The 18,094-nt window shown below is 37.5% G+C and overlaps 4 protein-coding genes across 15 annotated transcripts in view; 2 read left to right on the top strand and 2 right to left on the bottom strand.

Moving 5' to 3' along the window:
- Positions 1-1,712, top strand: part of LOC664106 (uncharacterized protein) — a 54,093-nt gene extending 52,381 nt beyond the window's left edge. For 9 of the 12 annotated variants that reach the window (XM_064355032.1, XM_064355033.1, XM_015983729.2 and 6 more), the window contains one exon: positions 461-1,712. In XM_064355032.1, the coding sequence (XP_064211102.1) occupies positions 461-724 (264 nt within the window). In that variant the 3' untranslated portion in view covers positions 725-1,712. The remainder of the gene's footprint in view (positions 1-460) is intronic. The other 3 variants (XM_015983736.2, XM_015983735.2, XM_015983734.2) reach the window with 3 other exon arrangements.
- Positions 1,713-2,062: 350 nt separating this feature from the next.
- Positions 2,063-4,842, bottom strand: LOC663391 (enolase). The gene is made up of 2 exons (XM_962466.5): positions 4,689-4,842; positions 2,063-3,475 (listed from the first exon to the last, which is right to left on the bottom strand). Exon 2 carries the CDS (start codon positions 3,455-3,457, stop codon positions 2,156-2,158), a length of 1,302 nt encoding a protein of 433 aa, XP_967559.1. The 5' UTR covers positions 3,458-3,475; positions 4,689-4,842; the 3' UTR covers positions 2,063-2,155.
- A 6,492-nt stretch (positions 4,843-11,334) lies between these two features.
- LOC664098 (uncharacterized) lies at positions 11,335-12,130 on the top strand. The gene is made up of 3 exons (XM_970115.5): positions 11,335-11,493; positions 11,550-11,683; positions 11,730-12,130. The coding sequence occupies exons 1-3, from the start codon at positions 11,416-11,418 to the stop codon at positions 11,836-11,838; spliced, it is 321 nt and encodes a 106-aa protein (XP_975208.1). The 5' UTR covers positions 11,335-11,415; the 3' UTR covers positions 11,839-12,130.
- Positions 12,131-13,296: 1,166 nt separating this feature from the next.
- On the bottom strand, positions 13,297-18,055 carry CenB1A (Centaurin beta 1A). Its single transcript, XM_008200105.2, has 12 exons — positions 17,748-18,055; positions 17,586-17,702; positions 17,365-17,538; positions 15,981-16,209; positions 15,834-15,929; positions 15,582-15,787; positions 15,413-15,529; positions 15,165-15,365; positions 14,812-14,918; positions 14,050-14,762; positions 13,774-13,994; positions 13,297-13,729 (listed from the first exon to the last, which is right to left on the bottom strand). Exons 1-12 carry the CDS (start codon positions 17,798-17,800, stop codon positions 13,579-13,581), a joined length of 2,385 nt encoding a protein of 794 aa, XP_008198327.1. The 5' UTR covers positions 17,801-18,055; the 3' UTR covers positions 13,297-13,578.
- Positions 18,056-18,094: the final 39 nt, after the last annotated feature.

The following is an 18,094-nucleotide window of genomic DNA, read 5'->3' as shown; positions in this document are numbered from 1 at the left end:
GAAGGCTTTTTTGAGCGAAATTAGTTTGATGAGTGTATGTATGGTGGGCAATAAATGCGAATGTGGGAACAAGTTGCGACATGTGTGCGGTTCTTAATTGTGGCGTCGTCTGATGGCATTGTATTGATTTTGGCCGCTTTTGAAACATCAAAGACTGAATGCGAAATGTGCATAGGTGGTAGGTCGGCATTTAATTAAACGCAAAGGGGGAATACTGTAATATCAGTTACTGAAACAACAGTAATTAAGAAAATGCGATAGTTAAACTAATCAAGATTCGGTTTATTGGCGCGATTATGGCTCCCGGAACGTAATTGTTGGAGATAAACAAGGAAATAGCCGTGTTCGTAAAGTCAATTAGCTTTTTATGGCCGTACAACATGAGCCAATTTGTAATTATTATTAACTTGTCGCAACTTGGTCCGTGTTTGTGCAAAATTTGACTGAGTTTTTGGCGTAGCCGTGTCCTCCTGCGCCTCGTAAACACCGTCCCCGCATAAACTCGGCCATTTTCGTATCGAACAGCGGTCCAGGTCTGGATACGAGGGAGTTTTTCAGGCGCCACGGCTCCGTCTCCCGTCTGTGTAGGAAGGCGCGCAGCGTGGACAACATCTCCTTGGAGGAGAACCACTTCGGGCTGCCGACGCTGTCGGTGTCGGGGCCGTCGCCGCCCGAAGACGACGACAGGGACGATGTCCAAGAGACCCAGCGCTTTCTGGAGTAAATAGGGGTGCGAGTTAGGTGCCAATGCAGTGACGCTCCTTGGATCGGTGGTAGTCTAATTATACTTAGAACTTTGCCATTAGGTTTAGTGTCGATACTGTACTGACAACTACGAGCTTTGTACGAACATTGACCTTCGGACACACATATCGGGTTTGATTTCAGGAATTTTTTAAGAAACGGGACCAAAGTCGGCAACCAGAGCTTTAATCGTGGGCCACAGCGAGCGGGGGGAGGTGTTCGTGCAATTTCTACAATTTTTCTATAGCTTTAACTACTCTAGGGATTAGTTACGAGGTCCAAACACTGCTATTTTCAAGCCCTGAGTTGGAGCAAATGTGCACGGAAGCCGAAAGTCACGATTTAACTCAAAAAAAATCATTTGTGTTTTAGCTTTAAATTCTTATCGTGTGTTATTTAGGTGACTTTCAGGGCTTCCGTAATGTGTAATTAATTCATCGAATTACTAGGAATAATAATAATAATGGATGGCTTTTAACAAACAGCTCTCGATCAAATTCAATTCTACCACTTGCCTGTATCAACGATCACTTGCTCAAAACTCTGAATGTCAACACTGGAGAAGTTATTTTGACGATATATACTATACTTTTATACGTAGACGTACTTCCTAACAATTTCATTGTGTTTCGGTCTATTTATGATAGTTTATTATTGTTGTTTTTCATTATCATTAGTCTATCTTTTCTACGAATTGTGTCATAATAATAGAATATAATCGTCGTGTCACTTGGAGGAAATATCATGTGTATATATCATCGTTTTGAATTTATCAATTGGCTTTACATAATGGGTCCAATACTGACTTGTAGAACCCAAATTTGTCTACAGTTTTTTTTCTAATCACTGTGATTTTAATGCCTTCATTTACTTTACAAAAACACTGTCGAGGTAAAGGGTCTTGTAAAATGCTGTATATAAATTTATCACAGATTTCTTTGTGTAAACGCAATAAATTAATACCTAAACGTCTGCCTCTCATTTCTCCTTCACATGTTTGCGCCCGATTTTAAATTCATTTTTCTGAAATTTCCAAGCGACGTTTGCGAATCTTCAGTGTAATTTAATATCGTCGACTTAATGGAATATTAAATTGCGTCGCTTTTTACCTCGTTTGTACTTTTTTCTAAGTTCTTCCGGTTATCTCATCCACTTTCTTCCCTAATTAACGAGCCAGGTAAATTTTTTACCGCCGCGATGTTTAATAAAATCGTTCCGCATTGTTTTACGATCCTAATAGCGGGCAACCAACAATACAAATGTTGGAAGGTTGTGTATAGATCGGAAAATGACAGAGGGGTCAAATAAAAATGAAAGATACTTTGCTATTTGAAAATTTATTGTTCATTTCATACACAGATTACAATCATACATGATACATCTATGAGCTTACATCTCTACTAAAGTTAAATTACTGTGGCTTGCGGAAGGCCTTCCCTGCATATTTGGCATTGGCTCCCAACTCCTCCTCAATCCTCAAGATCTGGTTATACTTGGCCAAACGTTCGGACCGGCAAGGGGCCCCTGTCTTGATTTGCCCCGTCGACAGCCCCACAACTAAGTCGGCAATGAAGGTATCTTCAGTCTCGCCAGACCTGTGCGAGACCATCGTCCCCCAACCGTTGGACTTGGCCAAAAGGTGCGCTTTAATCGACTCAGTAACCGAACCGATTTGGTTAACTTTAAGCAAGAGGCAATTGCACGCCTTCTTCTCAACGGCAGTTTGAATGCGCTTGGGGTTGGTCACCGTCAAGTCATCCCCGACGATCTGGATGTCAGTCGAGGAGGTGATGGCCGACCAGGAGCTCCAGTCGTCTTGGTCGAAGGGATCCTCAATGGACACCACCGGGAATTTCTTGATGAAACCTTTGTACATCTCGAGGAGTTTTTCCCCCGAAATCCATTTGCTCTTGTCTGACTTGGGGTTTTTGAAGTCCAAATCGTACTGCCCGTCTTTGTAAAACTCAGAGGCGGCTATATCCATACCAATGTCGATTTTTCCCTCATAACCGGCTTTTTTAATCGCTTCGATGATCAAATTAAGCGCGTCTTCGTTGTTCTGGATGTTGGGGGCGAAACCGCCCTCATCCCCCACGGCAGTGGCGTCCAGCCCGAACTGCGCCTTGATCACGTTCTTCAAGTGGTGGTAGACCTCGCTCCCCATCTTCATAGCCTCAGTGAACGACTTCGCCCCCGTCGGCAAAATCATAAACTCCTGCATCGCCAGCTTGTTCCCGGCATGGGAGCCCCCATTTATCACATTAAACGCCGGAACCGGCAGGATTATGTTTTTATTCCCGGCCAAATCGGCCAAGTGTTTGTACAAAGGAACGCCCTTTTTCGCGGCACCGGCCTTGGCCACGGCGAGAGACACGCCAAGGATGGCGTTCGCCCCCAGCTTGGACTTGTTCTCAGTTCCGTCCAGTTTGAGCATAAGATCGTCGATTTCAGTCTGTTGGGTCACCTCCAGGTTGGATTTGATCAGTTCGGGGGCGATTATGGTGTTGACGTTGTTGATGGCTTTTTGTACGGACTTGCCGTGGTAGTTGGCTTTGTCGTTATCGCGCAGTTCCAGCGCTTCATGGACGCCGGTGCTGGCCCCAGATGGGACAGCGGCGCGGAAGAGACCCAAGTCGGTGATCAAGTCGACCTCGACCGTGGGGTTGCCACGAGAGTCGAAGATTTGGCGGGCGAAAATTGTTTTCATAGGCATGGTGGCCGAAAATGCACACTAGAACATATTTTAAGTAAACGACAAGCCCGCCTTAAGAGTTGGCGATCCATTTTTGGTAAATTAATGATTCCAAATGGAAAACACAATGAGGTATTTTAAATTTAAATCCAATTTAATTGTAGTCTTAAGACGATTTTTCCCAAAAATTGCATAGTAATTTAACAGAAAGAAAAAGCTGGGAATTCGTTTTTCGTAATTTCATGGTTATATTTTCCGAGCGACAGTGTTCAAGGGAAAAAATACGAAACTTAAGAACAAATTCAAAGTGAAAACTCTTCAATTACAAAGCTACAATTTCCATATAAACCATGACTATAATACTCTGAAGCTTTATAACTGTTACACACTCTATTTTTTGTAATTCAATGATAACAAAAACGTCAATAATGTAATTTTGTGGAATGTTTTCTTCTAACATTTTTATAGTTTTTTTTTTTATTTAAATATGGATTTAAGACCATTTTAGCCAAAAGCTAGTCATTTGTTTGAAAAAAATTGAAAAAAAGCAATTTCATTTTCTTAATCGCATCAATCTAGAAGTCCTAGTGCCATGGTAAAACTGTCAAGTATTTACATTTAAACAATAAACACATATTTAAATACAATTAACTTTTAAAATTTTGCCTATATTAATTTATTTAAAGTAGCCAAAAAACTTAAAATTAAAAAATAAATATTAAAAAAAACTCATTTTTTAGTAGAAAGACCTGACAGCTGTCACGAACTCAAATTTTCGTAATTCAATGACTCTAAAAATAATTTATTGCCACAACTTTTTTTACAAAATTCAATTATGGATTTAAGCCTACTTTACCAAAAAACTAGTCTATATCTTTGAAAAAAGCCTCTTTAAAAGCTGGCAATTTATTTTTCTTAATTTAAGGTTCTAAAGCAGAAAAATATGTTAGTTGAGGAAAAATTTTGAAAAAAATCTACAATTTATAAACGTAAGTGTGACAGCTGTCACGCAATCTAGTTTTCGTACTTCAGTGGCCTTAAATCTGCCATTATGTAATTTTATGCAATCAATAATAAATTTCAAATACAATTTAATTTATGAATTTATGACCAATTAGTCAAAAAACCAATATAAAAATATGACCTTGACTACGACAATTGCAAAAATTGTATAAAAAAAGCACAAATTGAACAAAACATTAATTACGGGTGAGGTGAAACGATTGGTAATTAATTACTGTTAATTACTTACATAATTGTTACAAGATTTTAACACAAAACAAATTTTCCCTGCTATCTAGTAGCCGGTGCAAACGAAAGTGTCAAAATTTGACCTACGGGGAATGACAAGGGCGAATTAAGGTCGCACAGCAACACTACAGGGATCTGTATCACATTTTAACTTATCAATCAGTTTTAAAAAATATTGTAATATATACAATATTATGTTACAATATGTTGTAATATATAATGATTTTTGACGTTACAGAAATGTTCAATAGATAGTTTTGCTACTAGTTAGGCGAGGACGCCACTTGACGGGACTGCTTTGGGTAATTAAAATTATTTCGGGAATAGCCGGAACTCGGACGGGGTTTTTAATTATGAAATGTTCTAAAAATCTAATCATAATTGACGCAAGAATTGGTTTCTGGGAACTGTAATAGAATTTTCTCGTTGTCGGCGGAGAAAAAACAACCTAAATCGCTGCGTAAACAGTTTGTTATGAATGGAAAAAATTGTGCAATGGTCGTACTGGACATGGGAAAGAAGTACGTCAATGATTGTGATTTATTACAACAAAAGATAAATATAATGAGCGCCAGCTGTATTTACTATCGAATAATTTATTGGAAGTTTTAGCTTTGTCATAAATCGATTGCATCTCAACGCTGCGATGGGAGACAAAGCAATAAGCGATTGTTGTTGTAAAAAACTCGTATTTGTCCGAGTTAATTTTACGTAATTTACGTCAATGCAAATTTGCGTTGTGCTAACGTCCTGTTTATGTTTGTCCGTGTGTGACCCAAATCGGCGCGTTGTTGCAAAAATTCCACGTTGTGCAAAAACTTGACCCAATAATGGTTTCGTCGAAATCGGGTCCCATCTCGTGATTTGCAGTTTGGGAGCGCGGTGAATCACCGCTTAGGTCTTTGATGATGATTACAAAATTACAAGATTTGTGATGGTTGTCAGAAACGTGGTATAAATGAGGCCGGGATGATTATTATGTTCGGAGAAACGTGGTCAGGTGTTGTTAAATTCACATCAGCGTTATTATTTCATTACCCACCGACTTTTTCAAATTGGAGGAATGCCGAAAATTAATTGTACATGGGAGAGATAACTGCGCACAATCCGAGCCCATTCATGATAAGACGGGTATTGTGAATGAAGCGATGACCTTATGACACCATATCACTGCCATTTCAGACGCTCTACGAGCAGCTGGACCCTGATAGTAAATTTTTAAAATATCAATATTTACCACGACAAAAATTGTTTCTACTAGTTTTGCGCCGAAATGGACTTTTCAGCGCTTGGGTGGGCAAGGTTGGCAGCGGTGTCAATGACCACCACGCGTCAAACGTCAAAAAACATATTTTTGGAATTTATGACCAAAAATCAAAAATTTTGATTTTTTCATTTTTCATTGAAGAAAGTTTTACGCACTTTTTCGGTCACTCGTACCCCGAGGACTGCAAGAAACGTCATTTAGATCGATTCTTAAGTGTGGATTTATCTTAATTATGATTTTGGGGGATTTCACCAAAAAAAATTTCTGTTTTTTTTTTCAAAAATTGATTTCAAAATTTAGAGTCAATGAGAGTTGCACCATTTTACGTTGATTACGTTGATTGGTTTCGTTCAATTATTTTTCTCGTAGTTTTGTTTAATAAAAAGTCAAAATGGCAATTTTTCAAAATTTTGAACACGTTTTTGTTAGTAACTAAAATTTCTAAGGAATTACTTGAAAAAAACGTTGAGTTTGGCTTTAAATTGTCTATGGAACGGTGAAAATCCGAAGTGGAGAAGAACGCATTTTTAATTTTTTTGACTTTTTGAAATAAAAAAATATATAACTCAAAATTTAAGGGCTTAAGACGAAAACATTTATACCATTTTATAAGGCTTTTGACGCTGATTATATGTTTTTGTTTATTTATTCCTCATAGTTTCATAGTTACCGCCAAATAAAAAAAATTACAACATTTTTAACACGTTTTTATTAGAAACGATAAGTCCTAAAAAATATTTTAAAAGTTATTTTAAGTATTGAATTTCGTTCTAAACGGTGAAACCGGAGTCAAAGGAAGTTCTATAACTTCTTAACTGATGTGGAACTAGAACTATTTTTGTAATTTTTTTTGAAAACTGGCAAATATTTTCGAAATAAAATTGAAAAAAAATCAAGAATCAAGATTTACGATTTCGAATATTTAATAGAAGGTTGTATTAATTTGAGTCGGACGTCATATCTTTGGGTTTAGTTAGAGTCTCATTTGAAGTGATAGTAAAATTCCGAATAAATTTCCTGTTATTATTATCAGTTTTAAATATTGACGTATTGACTAATCTCGGCGCACGTTACGGGTTGATAATAAAATGTTTGTAATTGGTGCCGCATTCACTGCACTTTTCCCTCGGTCGGTGTGTAATTTATTCGCCATTATGCATCCGATTCGAAAATCTCAATTAAGGCAATCTCGATGCAGTAATAAAGATTTTCTCGTCGTGATGCGATGATAGTTTATCGATGAAAAGTCGGTATTTTCGTTTTGGTTCGTCTGAAAATCAGTCTCTGGAGGCGGCGGCGCGGGTAAATAACGAGCCGAAACTTGCAGATTTTTACAACCGTTTTATGGTTTCGTGATAACAAAAATCTCGACTGCAACTCACCAATAAAATCAAGTTTTCAATTTAATAGTTGGAGTAACACTGTTAAAACAGCTATAACTTTGCTTTATGACGCATTGATGGGGCTGCAATTGCCTATAGGTATGCATGCTTTTGGTTTTACGATGGGACGAAGAGAGAATCGTTAGTTGCTAGGCCAAGCCGCTCATTATGGAGACGGCGAGGATGGATCGTGAGATTTTCAATTCCTCATCGGAATGTTCTGCACAAAAAACAACACCACCGCAAAAATAATCAAACTGAAATGGCAAAAAACTCGAAAAACAAAACTGCTTTTACAAAACTTTCAAGAACGTTCAAATTAAAGATTCTAGTTTTTGCTAGAAAAAAAATGATCTTAATGCTGAGCTAAAAACAGATTTGTATTAAATCTTCTAAATTCACAGAAGAAATCTCTTTTATACTCTAGGTTTCATTAAAAATTCGTCTAAATGCTTAAATTTTTGTTCTAACTGATTCAAATATGTTTTAGGAAATAAGTTCCTGTTTCATTCACTCGTGAAAAAGGATGGGTTGACTAAATGTGGTTTACGTTTAATATAATTTATTAGAGAATAAAGTCTTCTAAACCTCTTACGTCCTTCCTTTTGAGAATTTCATTTTATTTACTTCTCCGGAACACCGAACTTTAGCCAAAAATTAAAAAAAGATTATCTAAACAATATAAATATTCGGAAATTATATACAGCTCAGATGAAACTGAAAAAAAATCGTACTTTCCCTAAAAATACTTCTCGTTACTTCTGAAAGAAAAAAAATAACGGAATGAGATGGAGTTTCTCTATTCAAGTCCACTTAAAAAAATGAAGCTTCTGATCCTGAGTTAAAAGTAGCTTTGTACGTACTGAATCTTCTAAACTGACAGAAGAAATCTCATTTCTACTTTAGGTTCCTTTCTAAAATTCTTCTATAACTTCTGAAGCAGAAACTGTTTAATCTTGACCTAGAGAAGAAAATGTCTTCTTAAATTTAAATTTTTGTTCTAAAAGTACTGCTTCAAATATATTTTGTCCCTTTCTTTTTCAAAAATTTAAGAAATAGGTTCCCCTTAAAAATTGTAAGTCGCCATTGAATTAATATTCAATTTCTAGTTTTTAGTGATGGAAAAAGATATGCTGACTCAACCCAAAAATAAAAAAAATTATCTAAAGAGTGTGAATCTTGTAGTAATATTCTTCTCAAGCAAATCTAGTCTCAAATTCAATCAACTTGCTGTTAGCTATTCGAACCGAAAACTTATTCTCTACTTCCGAAGCTTTTTTCTAATCTAGTTTTTAGAAAATAACACTGAAAACCAAAAATTTAAACCAAAATAGACTGCCCAAAGTAAGTTGAGAGTGAGACTATCTCAGTTCAATAATTTTCTTCATTCATTCACATTTCAAAAATAAAAAAGATTTTTCTTAAATCTTCTAAATCGACTTCACAAAAATCTTGCTTTCCCTGCAAATACTTCTCTTTACTTCTGAAGAGGATGAGATCAAATCAAATCAAAATTGGGGCAATTAATTCTTAACTTTCTACACTTATTCTGACTTTGATTTAAATTAAAAGGAAGTTTCTAAATCGACATCTAAAAATATGTTTTCTACTAAAAATTCTTCTTCTACTCTCTAATTCACCACGAAAAAAAATCTTTAACTTGATGTGTTCTAATCGGATTAGAAGAAAAGAGGCTAAAGAATAAAAACAACTTTCAACTTTGAACGCAATTCGGGATTTTCGTTCAATAAAGTTTCAGTTAGACAGGTTTTTCTTAAAATTTTTAAACTATCAGCAAAAAACCTGATTGATATTCTTGTATCACTTAGAAAAAAAATATGATAATAAAACGTAGAAACCAGAACTACTTCTAAATCAGAAGCCAAAAAAATTTCTGCTATTTTAATTTTTTGAAATTCTTCTTTTAATTAGTAAACACGGTCTTTGCAAACTCGAAATTGTGTTAATTCTTCTGAAAAATCTGCTCGTATCGTTCTGAATAAACGTTTTTTTAATAAAAAAAGTGGGCCTTCAAGGTACGCCTTGGGCTTTTCGTGGTATACCACAATCTGCATACCATTTAAATTGGTTCGGAGCACGTGTGCGTGCCTTTTAATCGTTTCCCATTAGCGGTAATTATATAGAGACATTCCATCGCTCTGGGTCGTGTCATATTAATATTCTAAATGGACCGATTCCGGCGAACAAAGGTGACAGGATCATGGGAACGTCCACTTTAATTGATGTTGCATCACCTAACACGTGGTTGGAATTAGCCGCTGCAGACTGCTCGGTGCCAGAGTCTTTCTTACACAAGTCCGCGCAAATCAAACCAACACGATCGCCTTCACAATTTTTTTCTTACATTTTTTCATGCGGTTTTTCGCAACACCGGATCGCTTTCCAACAAATTCATACCTGTAGTACGAGCAGGTGTGCACGAATTTTCAGCCGCACACTGAGATTTTTACGACGAGCCATAAATCGGGGCTTTATTACGCTATTTCCAAAAAGAACAAACGCTTCGAGAGCTGGAATGATGTGGCCAATGTTTACCAGTGATAGGAGGAAATGACTGGAAACTTGACTCGGAAATTACCCACAGAGATATTCAATTAAACAATAAGTGCGATAACGCGCTGGACCCCCAATTACTTGGCCCGGTTTCAAACTAGAAAACATCTAACGTAACAAAACAAAGATTTTTTCTACTAGAAAAATAAAAAAAATATTGGAAATAATTTAATTTAATTCTTCACGGTTTTTCCAATTTTTAAACCCATTAAACGATTTTAAGATATAAATATGTTATTTTTTCTCTTTATTCGTTTAATGAAATATTGAATTAACCTATCTTTGTCTAACAAATATTTGCTTTTCAAAATCTAAGAGCTCTGCGCTCCTTTGTGACTTTGACAGCTGTCATTACTATTTTTAGGTTAAAATACTGTCCAACATCTTTCAAAACTGTTATTAAAATAACAAAAAATCATTCAAAATTTGTTCGATTTTTTCATTTTTTTGTTATTCTTTTTGAGAAATTTGAAAACACCAAGGGAAAGATCATGGCTTCCTCTTTCAAATGAGCTAAAAAATATTTCTAAATTTTTAAAAATAGCAAAGTTATCGATTTTTGAACTGGAAGGTGTGAATCCAAAAAAAAATAAAAAACCCAAAGATCCTAAGACTTAAGAAAACTAACTTAAAATAACCCTAGTAATCCAAAAACGCATTAAATACAGTTTTCCATTTAAAATAGGGAAGTTGGTAGCGACTTCCGGTATAACCGGAAGTGTTACCATCTTGAAAATATTTTCATTGGGCAGGACCTAAGAGATTATGGTTGTATACAAATTTTTAGAAGTACTAATACTTCTAATGTGGGGTTTAAACGAACACCCTGTATAATTAACATGAGGCAATTTAATTAAAAAGTTTTGGAAAAAATCCTCTCCTTGCCAGCGCTCCGATAATTCGTGCCAACTTTGCCACGGCAATAGTTATCATTATCGAATTAAAATGCTGAATTAATCTCACTTATCAAATTTGTTTAATGTGTCTGATTAATTATCAATCAATTAAAGCCGAAAAAGTGCAATGAAAGCGCACCGATAACCCGCGTAACTTAACACCGCGTAACGAAATCATTGAAATCTCCCCTGAAACTCCTGAAACTCGCCTCCTGTCTTCTGAAATTTTTGCGCACCAACCTCGCAGAAAATTCGGCGCTGGACAAATTTAAATCCCTTGAACTGGTCAGTTTTGCGGCAATCGTGCATCAATCAAGTAAATATTCGAAGCAACAGTTTGTTTATATTGATTAAGAGCAAGGTCGGGTGTCACCAGACACCCATAATTGGCCCCAACGGCCGCTTTCCCCCCGAAAACCGCCACCGCGCACTTGGCCCCCGGAAAGCGGCCAAAGTGCCTTTCCGGGGCCACAGTGGGCGAAAATTTTGGGAAGACTCCGGGGCTCCGGATGGCCGTGCGCGCGCACTTCTTCGCCAAGGCGCTTATATAAGGCGTTCGCCAAGATTCTTGAGATTCACAAGTAGCCAGCACGTGGTCAAGTGTTAGAAATGGCCCTCAAGTACGTCGCCATCGCCGTGGTCGCCTTCCTCTGCGTCGAGACGCTGAGTGCGTTCAGCCTGGCGAAGGTAGCAGTAGGGTCGTAGTGGGTTTGCGTTCCACTGAGGACTGTTGATTGTTGCAGCGCTCTTTGGCCGCGGACGCCGCCGCCAACTCCTCGGAGGTCCAGGCCAAGGAGATCTGCCAGGGGCGGACTCCGTGCGGATGGGCCGTGTACAACAAAATGACGCGCTTCATCGACTACTTCATGCGGAATAAGTAAGTGCCGGAGCTGGGGGGCTCCTCTGATGGTATGATTGTGCAGGTGCGAGTGCAACAAGGAGAAGCGGTGTCTGAGGGACGACGACGACATCTCCATAACGGCCTACGTCTACCGCTGCAAGATCGACGACGGCCAGAAGAGCGTCTCCTGAGGCCGACCCCAAGCCTAGTCTGAACAGTTCCGACTCCGGTCGCACATTGCCTCTATAGTATCCAGTATTTCACCCGATTTAGTACTTAGTAGCGCGGTCCAGTGCCGTTTTTACTTAAACCAAAAATTTGCGAGCAGTGCAATTGATTATTGCCGCTAGTTTAGGGATAGGTTTACTACCTGTGCTGTATTTATTTTTATTTATGTATTTATCGCAGTATTTGAATCCAAATTACTCAACTTGTTTTTATACGCGCGGAAAATTTATGCAATAAAATCGATCAAAGACAAAACGACTTTGCTTTTCCCCGAACGCTAGTTTGAATTTTTTACAAAGTGGGCCACGCTTGAGCTACCGGGCGACAGAGGACGCCACGAGGGAGTGGTTCAAAGGAATGCGACAAGAGGACGCTTAAAACAAATAAAGTGCAAAAAAACACAAAAACATTAGAAAAAGACTTCGGTTTAGTTCGAGACTCACTTCACGTTTTTTCAGTTTCCCCTATTTCTCTGACGAAAACTGCTGGCACTTCTATTAAAATTTTTAGAGGAAAACTCTATTTGAGATTACTAAAGGTAATTTATTAGTTCTCGCATTTTTAATAAAAATAAGGACAATACGCAGATGTTTATGCATCACAAAGTAATAAAAATAATGACTTTATTAGCAGAGACCGAATCTTAGGCTTAGGAAACTTCCCTAACACAATTTTTTAAGAATGTTCTTGAAACGCTAAATAAATCCGATTTAATAAAAATGTAAATAGTTTTATAATTTTCCAAAAAACATTTTTCTTTTTTGGTGTCAGTTAAATTATTGTGTCGCCTGACTCGGTAATCTTGTTTTCCGGAAGTGGAAAACATAGTTAAATGTTGCGTATTTTTATGTAACTTACTGTGACAGACTTCAAAAAAAGAATATTTTAAATATGCAAGTATTTAATTGTTACGCTACTAAAATAATTATTGCTATTCTGTGTTTGTTGTTTTATATTTAGGTTTTCATTGTAATACACATATCGTGTATAATTTATCTTGTTTACTAACTATGGTTAAAAAACTAAAAACACCATAAATACATCAACATTAATTTTCAAAGGTTGTACTGTTTTTTTAATTATAAAGATTCTCAAGCCCTAGCAAAGATACAAATTATTTTTTCACTGAAAAAAATTCAACAGGAAGACGCTCAAGAAGTAGTCTTCGATTTATTTGAGTCACACCACGTTTTTTTTATTTTTCCCATTTCTTTGAAAAAAACTGCGCACACTTCTCTAAAATTTAGCATAAGATTAGAAATGGTTGGATTGGCTTGTAACAGACAAAAAAACTGAATAGTACAAAAATGTACTGAAAATAAAAATGTTTTTAAGCACAAAGAACGAAAAATAAAAGAAATAACTTACCTTCTGCCGTCGCAAAATCACGAAATTTAAAACAGGGCAATAAAAAAACACAGTTTAGGTCAGTTTTTATTACACCGCCTACAAGCTTGGTTGAGTATAAAGTCTGGCTTGTAGGTACAATTACAGCTACTGTTCATTAGAGGTCATTATAAAACAACTGTCAAAACATGAGCACATCATTGAGCTATAAAAAATTTGGCATTTCGGAAGTAAAAAAATGCTAATATCACATGTTAAGGCAATTATAAAAACTTCCTCAAGGCATTATTAAAAAAATTGGAATGAGTATAAACGTGATAAAATTACCGGCGAAAAACCCGCCGCAATAAATTCGATCATTTGTTGTCGATTTTCTGTCGTTGTAGTCTCTCAGGATGCGAGCACGCAAGTTGCGAAAAATCCCTAACAACGTCGTTAAACATACTGTCGCCTGTTAATCCGTTCTCGGATTCCTTCATCTCGTCGTTGAGACGCCCTAAGCGCAACCTAAAAACCCCCGATAACCAGAGAAACTCGGGGAAAACCCTTACAGAGTGACAATGTCCGCGTGCTCCTTCTGCTCCGCCATCTGCAAAGGGACCTTCCCCTCGTCGTCCTCCAGGTGCTGGTCGGCCCTGTGTTTCAACAAAAGACAAACCTGGGCCGTGTGCCCTTCCTGTGTCGCGAGATGCAGCGGCGTTTTGCCGTTTTGGTCCTGGGCGTTGATTTTAGCACCGTTCAGAATCAAGTAAGCGCAAGGCATTACCGACCCCTGAAATTATTTCCGTTAAAAATTGTCAATGCGAAAATGTTTGTCTACGAATTACACTTAAAATCGCTTGATGTATCGGACTGCGCCCCCTATCCTCGAGATTAATCCACTGTTTATCGGCCCCTAAAGCAAGAGCCTCGCACATAACCGGCAAATTATGCGCAACCGCGGCTTTATAAAGCAGCAAATTCGGGTGAAGTTTATCTATATCTTCCTCCTCGACCGTGTCCTCCCCCTCCCCAGCCGTCGACTCCTGGTCACTACTCAAATCAATCGTGCCATCTAGCGGCTGCTTATCCAAATCGCCAAACAGCAAAACCCCCCGATTCCCCGTCTCCGCTTCGCTACTCTCACTAGTCTCCGAAATACGATCTCTCGAAACATCCTCCTGTGACTTAAACTGTGTTTTAGCCCTTCGTTTCGCATTATCGCAGCTCCGGGGCCGTCGCCGGATTTTCCGGACACTCCACTTCCGGATTTCCATCAAACTGGCCCGCGAGGTGCGCTGTTGACTGTCGAAATGTGGCAAATTCTTGACGAATTTTTTATCGACGTATTTCGCCTTGATCCACGACTCCCGGATTGTTCCGGGACAGTCTGGAGTGGCGCGGACGAAATCGTCCGGAACTTGGGCCTCGTAGATTTGGTTTACGATGGTGTTGCCCAGTTCGACCATCACTTTGATGATTTCCGGTTCCCAGTCGTCGAGGGTTAGAGAGCGGACTTTGCTGTAGTGGACGCCCAGACTTCGGTGAACCCCCGAGCATTCTTAAAAAATTCGGGTTAATTAAAGGCGATTCACCCAAGTTAGAGGTACCTATGCAGAGGGTTATGCCCAGGTTTATGCTCGCCCAGTGCGGGTTGGCACTGCCGCAGTCGCAACAGTAGTTGTTGCCGGGGATTTTCAAAAGTTGCTCCCACATTCTGAAATTATAACCGACTGCCTATGATTTTATATTCAGAAATTTTCTTAAAAAAAAAAACAAAAAAAATTATAAATTGTGACAAAATTTTGTTCTTTTTTAGCCGCAATTTTTTTTGTAAATGTTGTACATTTACTTAAATCTGAGTTGATTTTTATTTTTTGTTTTCAAGTTGTTCATAACGTTTTGTAAACTCAAACTTAAATAAAAAAATAAAAATTGTCCAATTCATTACTTTTCAACCTACCTTATTTTCTTAATTTTATTATTATTGTAATTGGCGACGGAATGTCCGCTTTGTTCGTCGTTAGAATGATTCGATTGCCCACTGGCATTATTACTACATTCAATACTATGTATGCGTTGAAAAGCTGCACCTATGCCCTTTTGAAGCGCAGCAATCCAAGCTTCGTACATTTCCTTAGAGTCGGCTTGGAGCATATGACTCCTAGGAAAAATATTAATTTGGAAAAAAAAACACAAAAAAACAATTACTTAGACGGTGACAAAACCTCAAAACAAAACCGCCTCTCCCCATCTAGGACCGGTTTAACGGTACAAAGACGCAAATCGTCCTCCATCACAGTCTCAGCCTCTTCACCAGATCGTTTCCTAAAAATTGTCAAACCCAAAAATCGCCAAAAAAATAAATAAAAATTAGTACCTATAAACTAATTTATTGTCATAGAGGTAAAACCAACGCCGGTTCCAAGTCTTGAAAGCATTCGAGGTCCTTTTAAACAAATAACCTTCCATCCTAGGCAAATTTTTCCCGATTTTCGGTGTAATTATTTCAATATTATTAACAGAAGCGTGTCTGTTCTCTAATTCTTTTTCAACGGTTGTGGTTTCCTCGCGCATATCGGCGATCTAAAGCGGCTAAATTAATACAAGAAGGGACATTTTTAGAAAAAACCTCATCGGCCAATTCTTTGAAAAACGGCTCCAAGTCGGCACACAGATCGGAACCTTGGTGGTAATAAGCCGTACAGGCGTGCATATATGATAACAACTAATCAAAAAAATTAATTACTAAAGAAAAAATTGACCATGTAATTAATACCGTGCTCAAAATCTCGTGCCGTTTTTTCGTCTGAAGCAAACTAATACTGTTGACGTAATCGAGGGCCTGGTGCCCGAAACAGGACCGTACCGCCAATAAAACATTCTGCATTTCCTCAACTTCCTGCTGTTTGCTTCTGGGAGTTTGCGAATTGCGCACTAAAACGTTGTCAAATTCGGAAGAGATTTTCTCAAAGTGTTGCTTATAATCGCGAACGGTTTTTATGTCACTGAAAACGATTGTTACTTTACGACGCTCTTATCAAGTCCGGATTTTAGGTTTTTACAATTATTCAAGTTTTGCGCCTGTTTTTACCTCAAACGGCTAAATTAAGCAATAAATATAACTCTGTGAAGAAATAAAATAAAAATAACAAATTAAACAAATTATTGTTGATTTTTTGTTCATTTCTTTGATAGAAATTTTAGCAAAATCTCGGAAAGGAACTGACTGTCAAAATTTCGCAATTAAAAAAAATGGTAAGAGATCTTGAAAAAAATGTCTTTTTGAATTAATTTTTGTTCCAGTTCTAGCGAAGCATTTTGCTCAAAAACCGACGTTTTTAGCTTGGAAAAGACAAAAGTATCATGTTTTCAAACTTATTCGGTAATTTTTCGTATTTTTTTAATCCGTAAAATATTTTAAAACACTCCAAAAAGACACAAATAATATCATTTTCAACCATAGAAAAAGACAATTACATGACATTTAAAAGCAACCAATTACTGTTTAATTGTTTTTTACATTGAAAAAAACATTTTCGACCTATTACGGCATTATTTTGACGCAAATTCTCAAAATAATTGCGATTTTTATTGAAAAATGTGCTAAAGTTCACAAAAATAACAAAGATAAAAGAATTAGTAATATATTTCCGCTCGTGAAAATGAATCTAATTAAAAAAAAAACTCAGTTTATTTTTTCCAAATTCCTCGAAGTAACACGTATTTTTCGACTTCATTTAATAATTTTTCAGTATATTTGTGAAAAAAAATTCCACACAATTGACTATGACAAATACTAAAACGCTCGAAAAAAGCAGAAATATACGAAATTTTTACAGAATTTAGTCTAGATGAGTTTAAGGTTCAAAAATATGCTTAGGTACTTGAAAAAAGTAAAAATAGTACCATTTTCGACCAAATTTATCTATCTTTTGACTCACTTGTGACGAAACTCTCCAAAATAATAAAGTTTTTGTCAAAAAAACATACAAAAATGCACCGAAAAAACGCATATAAAGTTTATAAACGTGATAAGAAAAAAATCATTAATTTAAATCCTTGAAACTGGATAAAAAACGCCCAGAAAAAGGCATTGCAAACCCCAAAAACTAATTAAATTCAGTGTTGCCAACCCAAAATCCGGACCCAGCACTACTAACTTTTTGATAAACGACGTGAGATTCTTAAGTATGGTTCTTGAGGCTTGGTCCAGAAGGATAGTATGGAACTTGTTCATTTCTTGCAAGCTCTGAATCAACTTATTAAGCGAGGCCAGAACAGCGGAATCCTCACGAAAATGCGCGCTCAACTCCCACAAACTGTTCGCAAACAAACTGAGAAGTGTGTAATTAAACGGCATGATTCACCAATTAACTCAAACCTTTGTTGGGCCACATATGTTTTGCCCGAATCGACCATCGTCCCACATACTTTCAGGATCTTCTCCAGCTTCTGTTCCAGCTGATCAACACTGGCCTCCTCCTCCTCCAGAAGACTCCTGCAAGCGATAATTGGTGTTTGGCGGTTTGGGGACACCACAAACCTGAACTTGGGGGAATCACGCAGGCACTCTTCCGGGTCGATTTTACCCACCATGGCCACAAACTAACTAATTAAGCGGTCATAACACTTATTTTGAGTCATCAACTCTCAGACAACCCACTTTCTTTATTATTGTGGACGTCAAACGTCAAAAGCGCGGGCTGCCAACGTGACCCCGCGAACCAGCAGCGATTTTACGCGTTTCAAAGCTTAATTCGTTGTTATCACGAGCAAACCATCTTTAGCTTGGTTTATCGGACTATAATTAGGGTAAAACGTTAACGAAAGCACACCCTTGCGGTGTTTAAGCGCGTCTGGAGTCTAGGGAGTTTCGCGTTTGGGTTGCCA

This window comes from Tribolium castaneum, chromosome 2 (assembly GCF_031307605.1).
Source record: "Tribolium castaneum strain GA2 chromosome 2, icTriCast1.1, whole genome shotgun sequence".
Classification (NCBI taxonomy): Eukaryota; Metazoa; Arthropoda; class Insecta; order Coleoptera; family Tenebrionidae; genus Tribolium; species Tribolium castaneum.
Note: the sequence above shows the minus strand (reverse complement) of the source record. Positions and strands in the feature narration are given on the sequence as shown.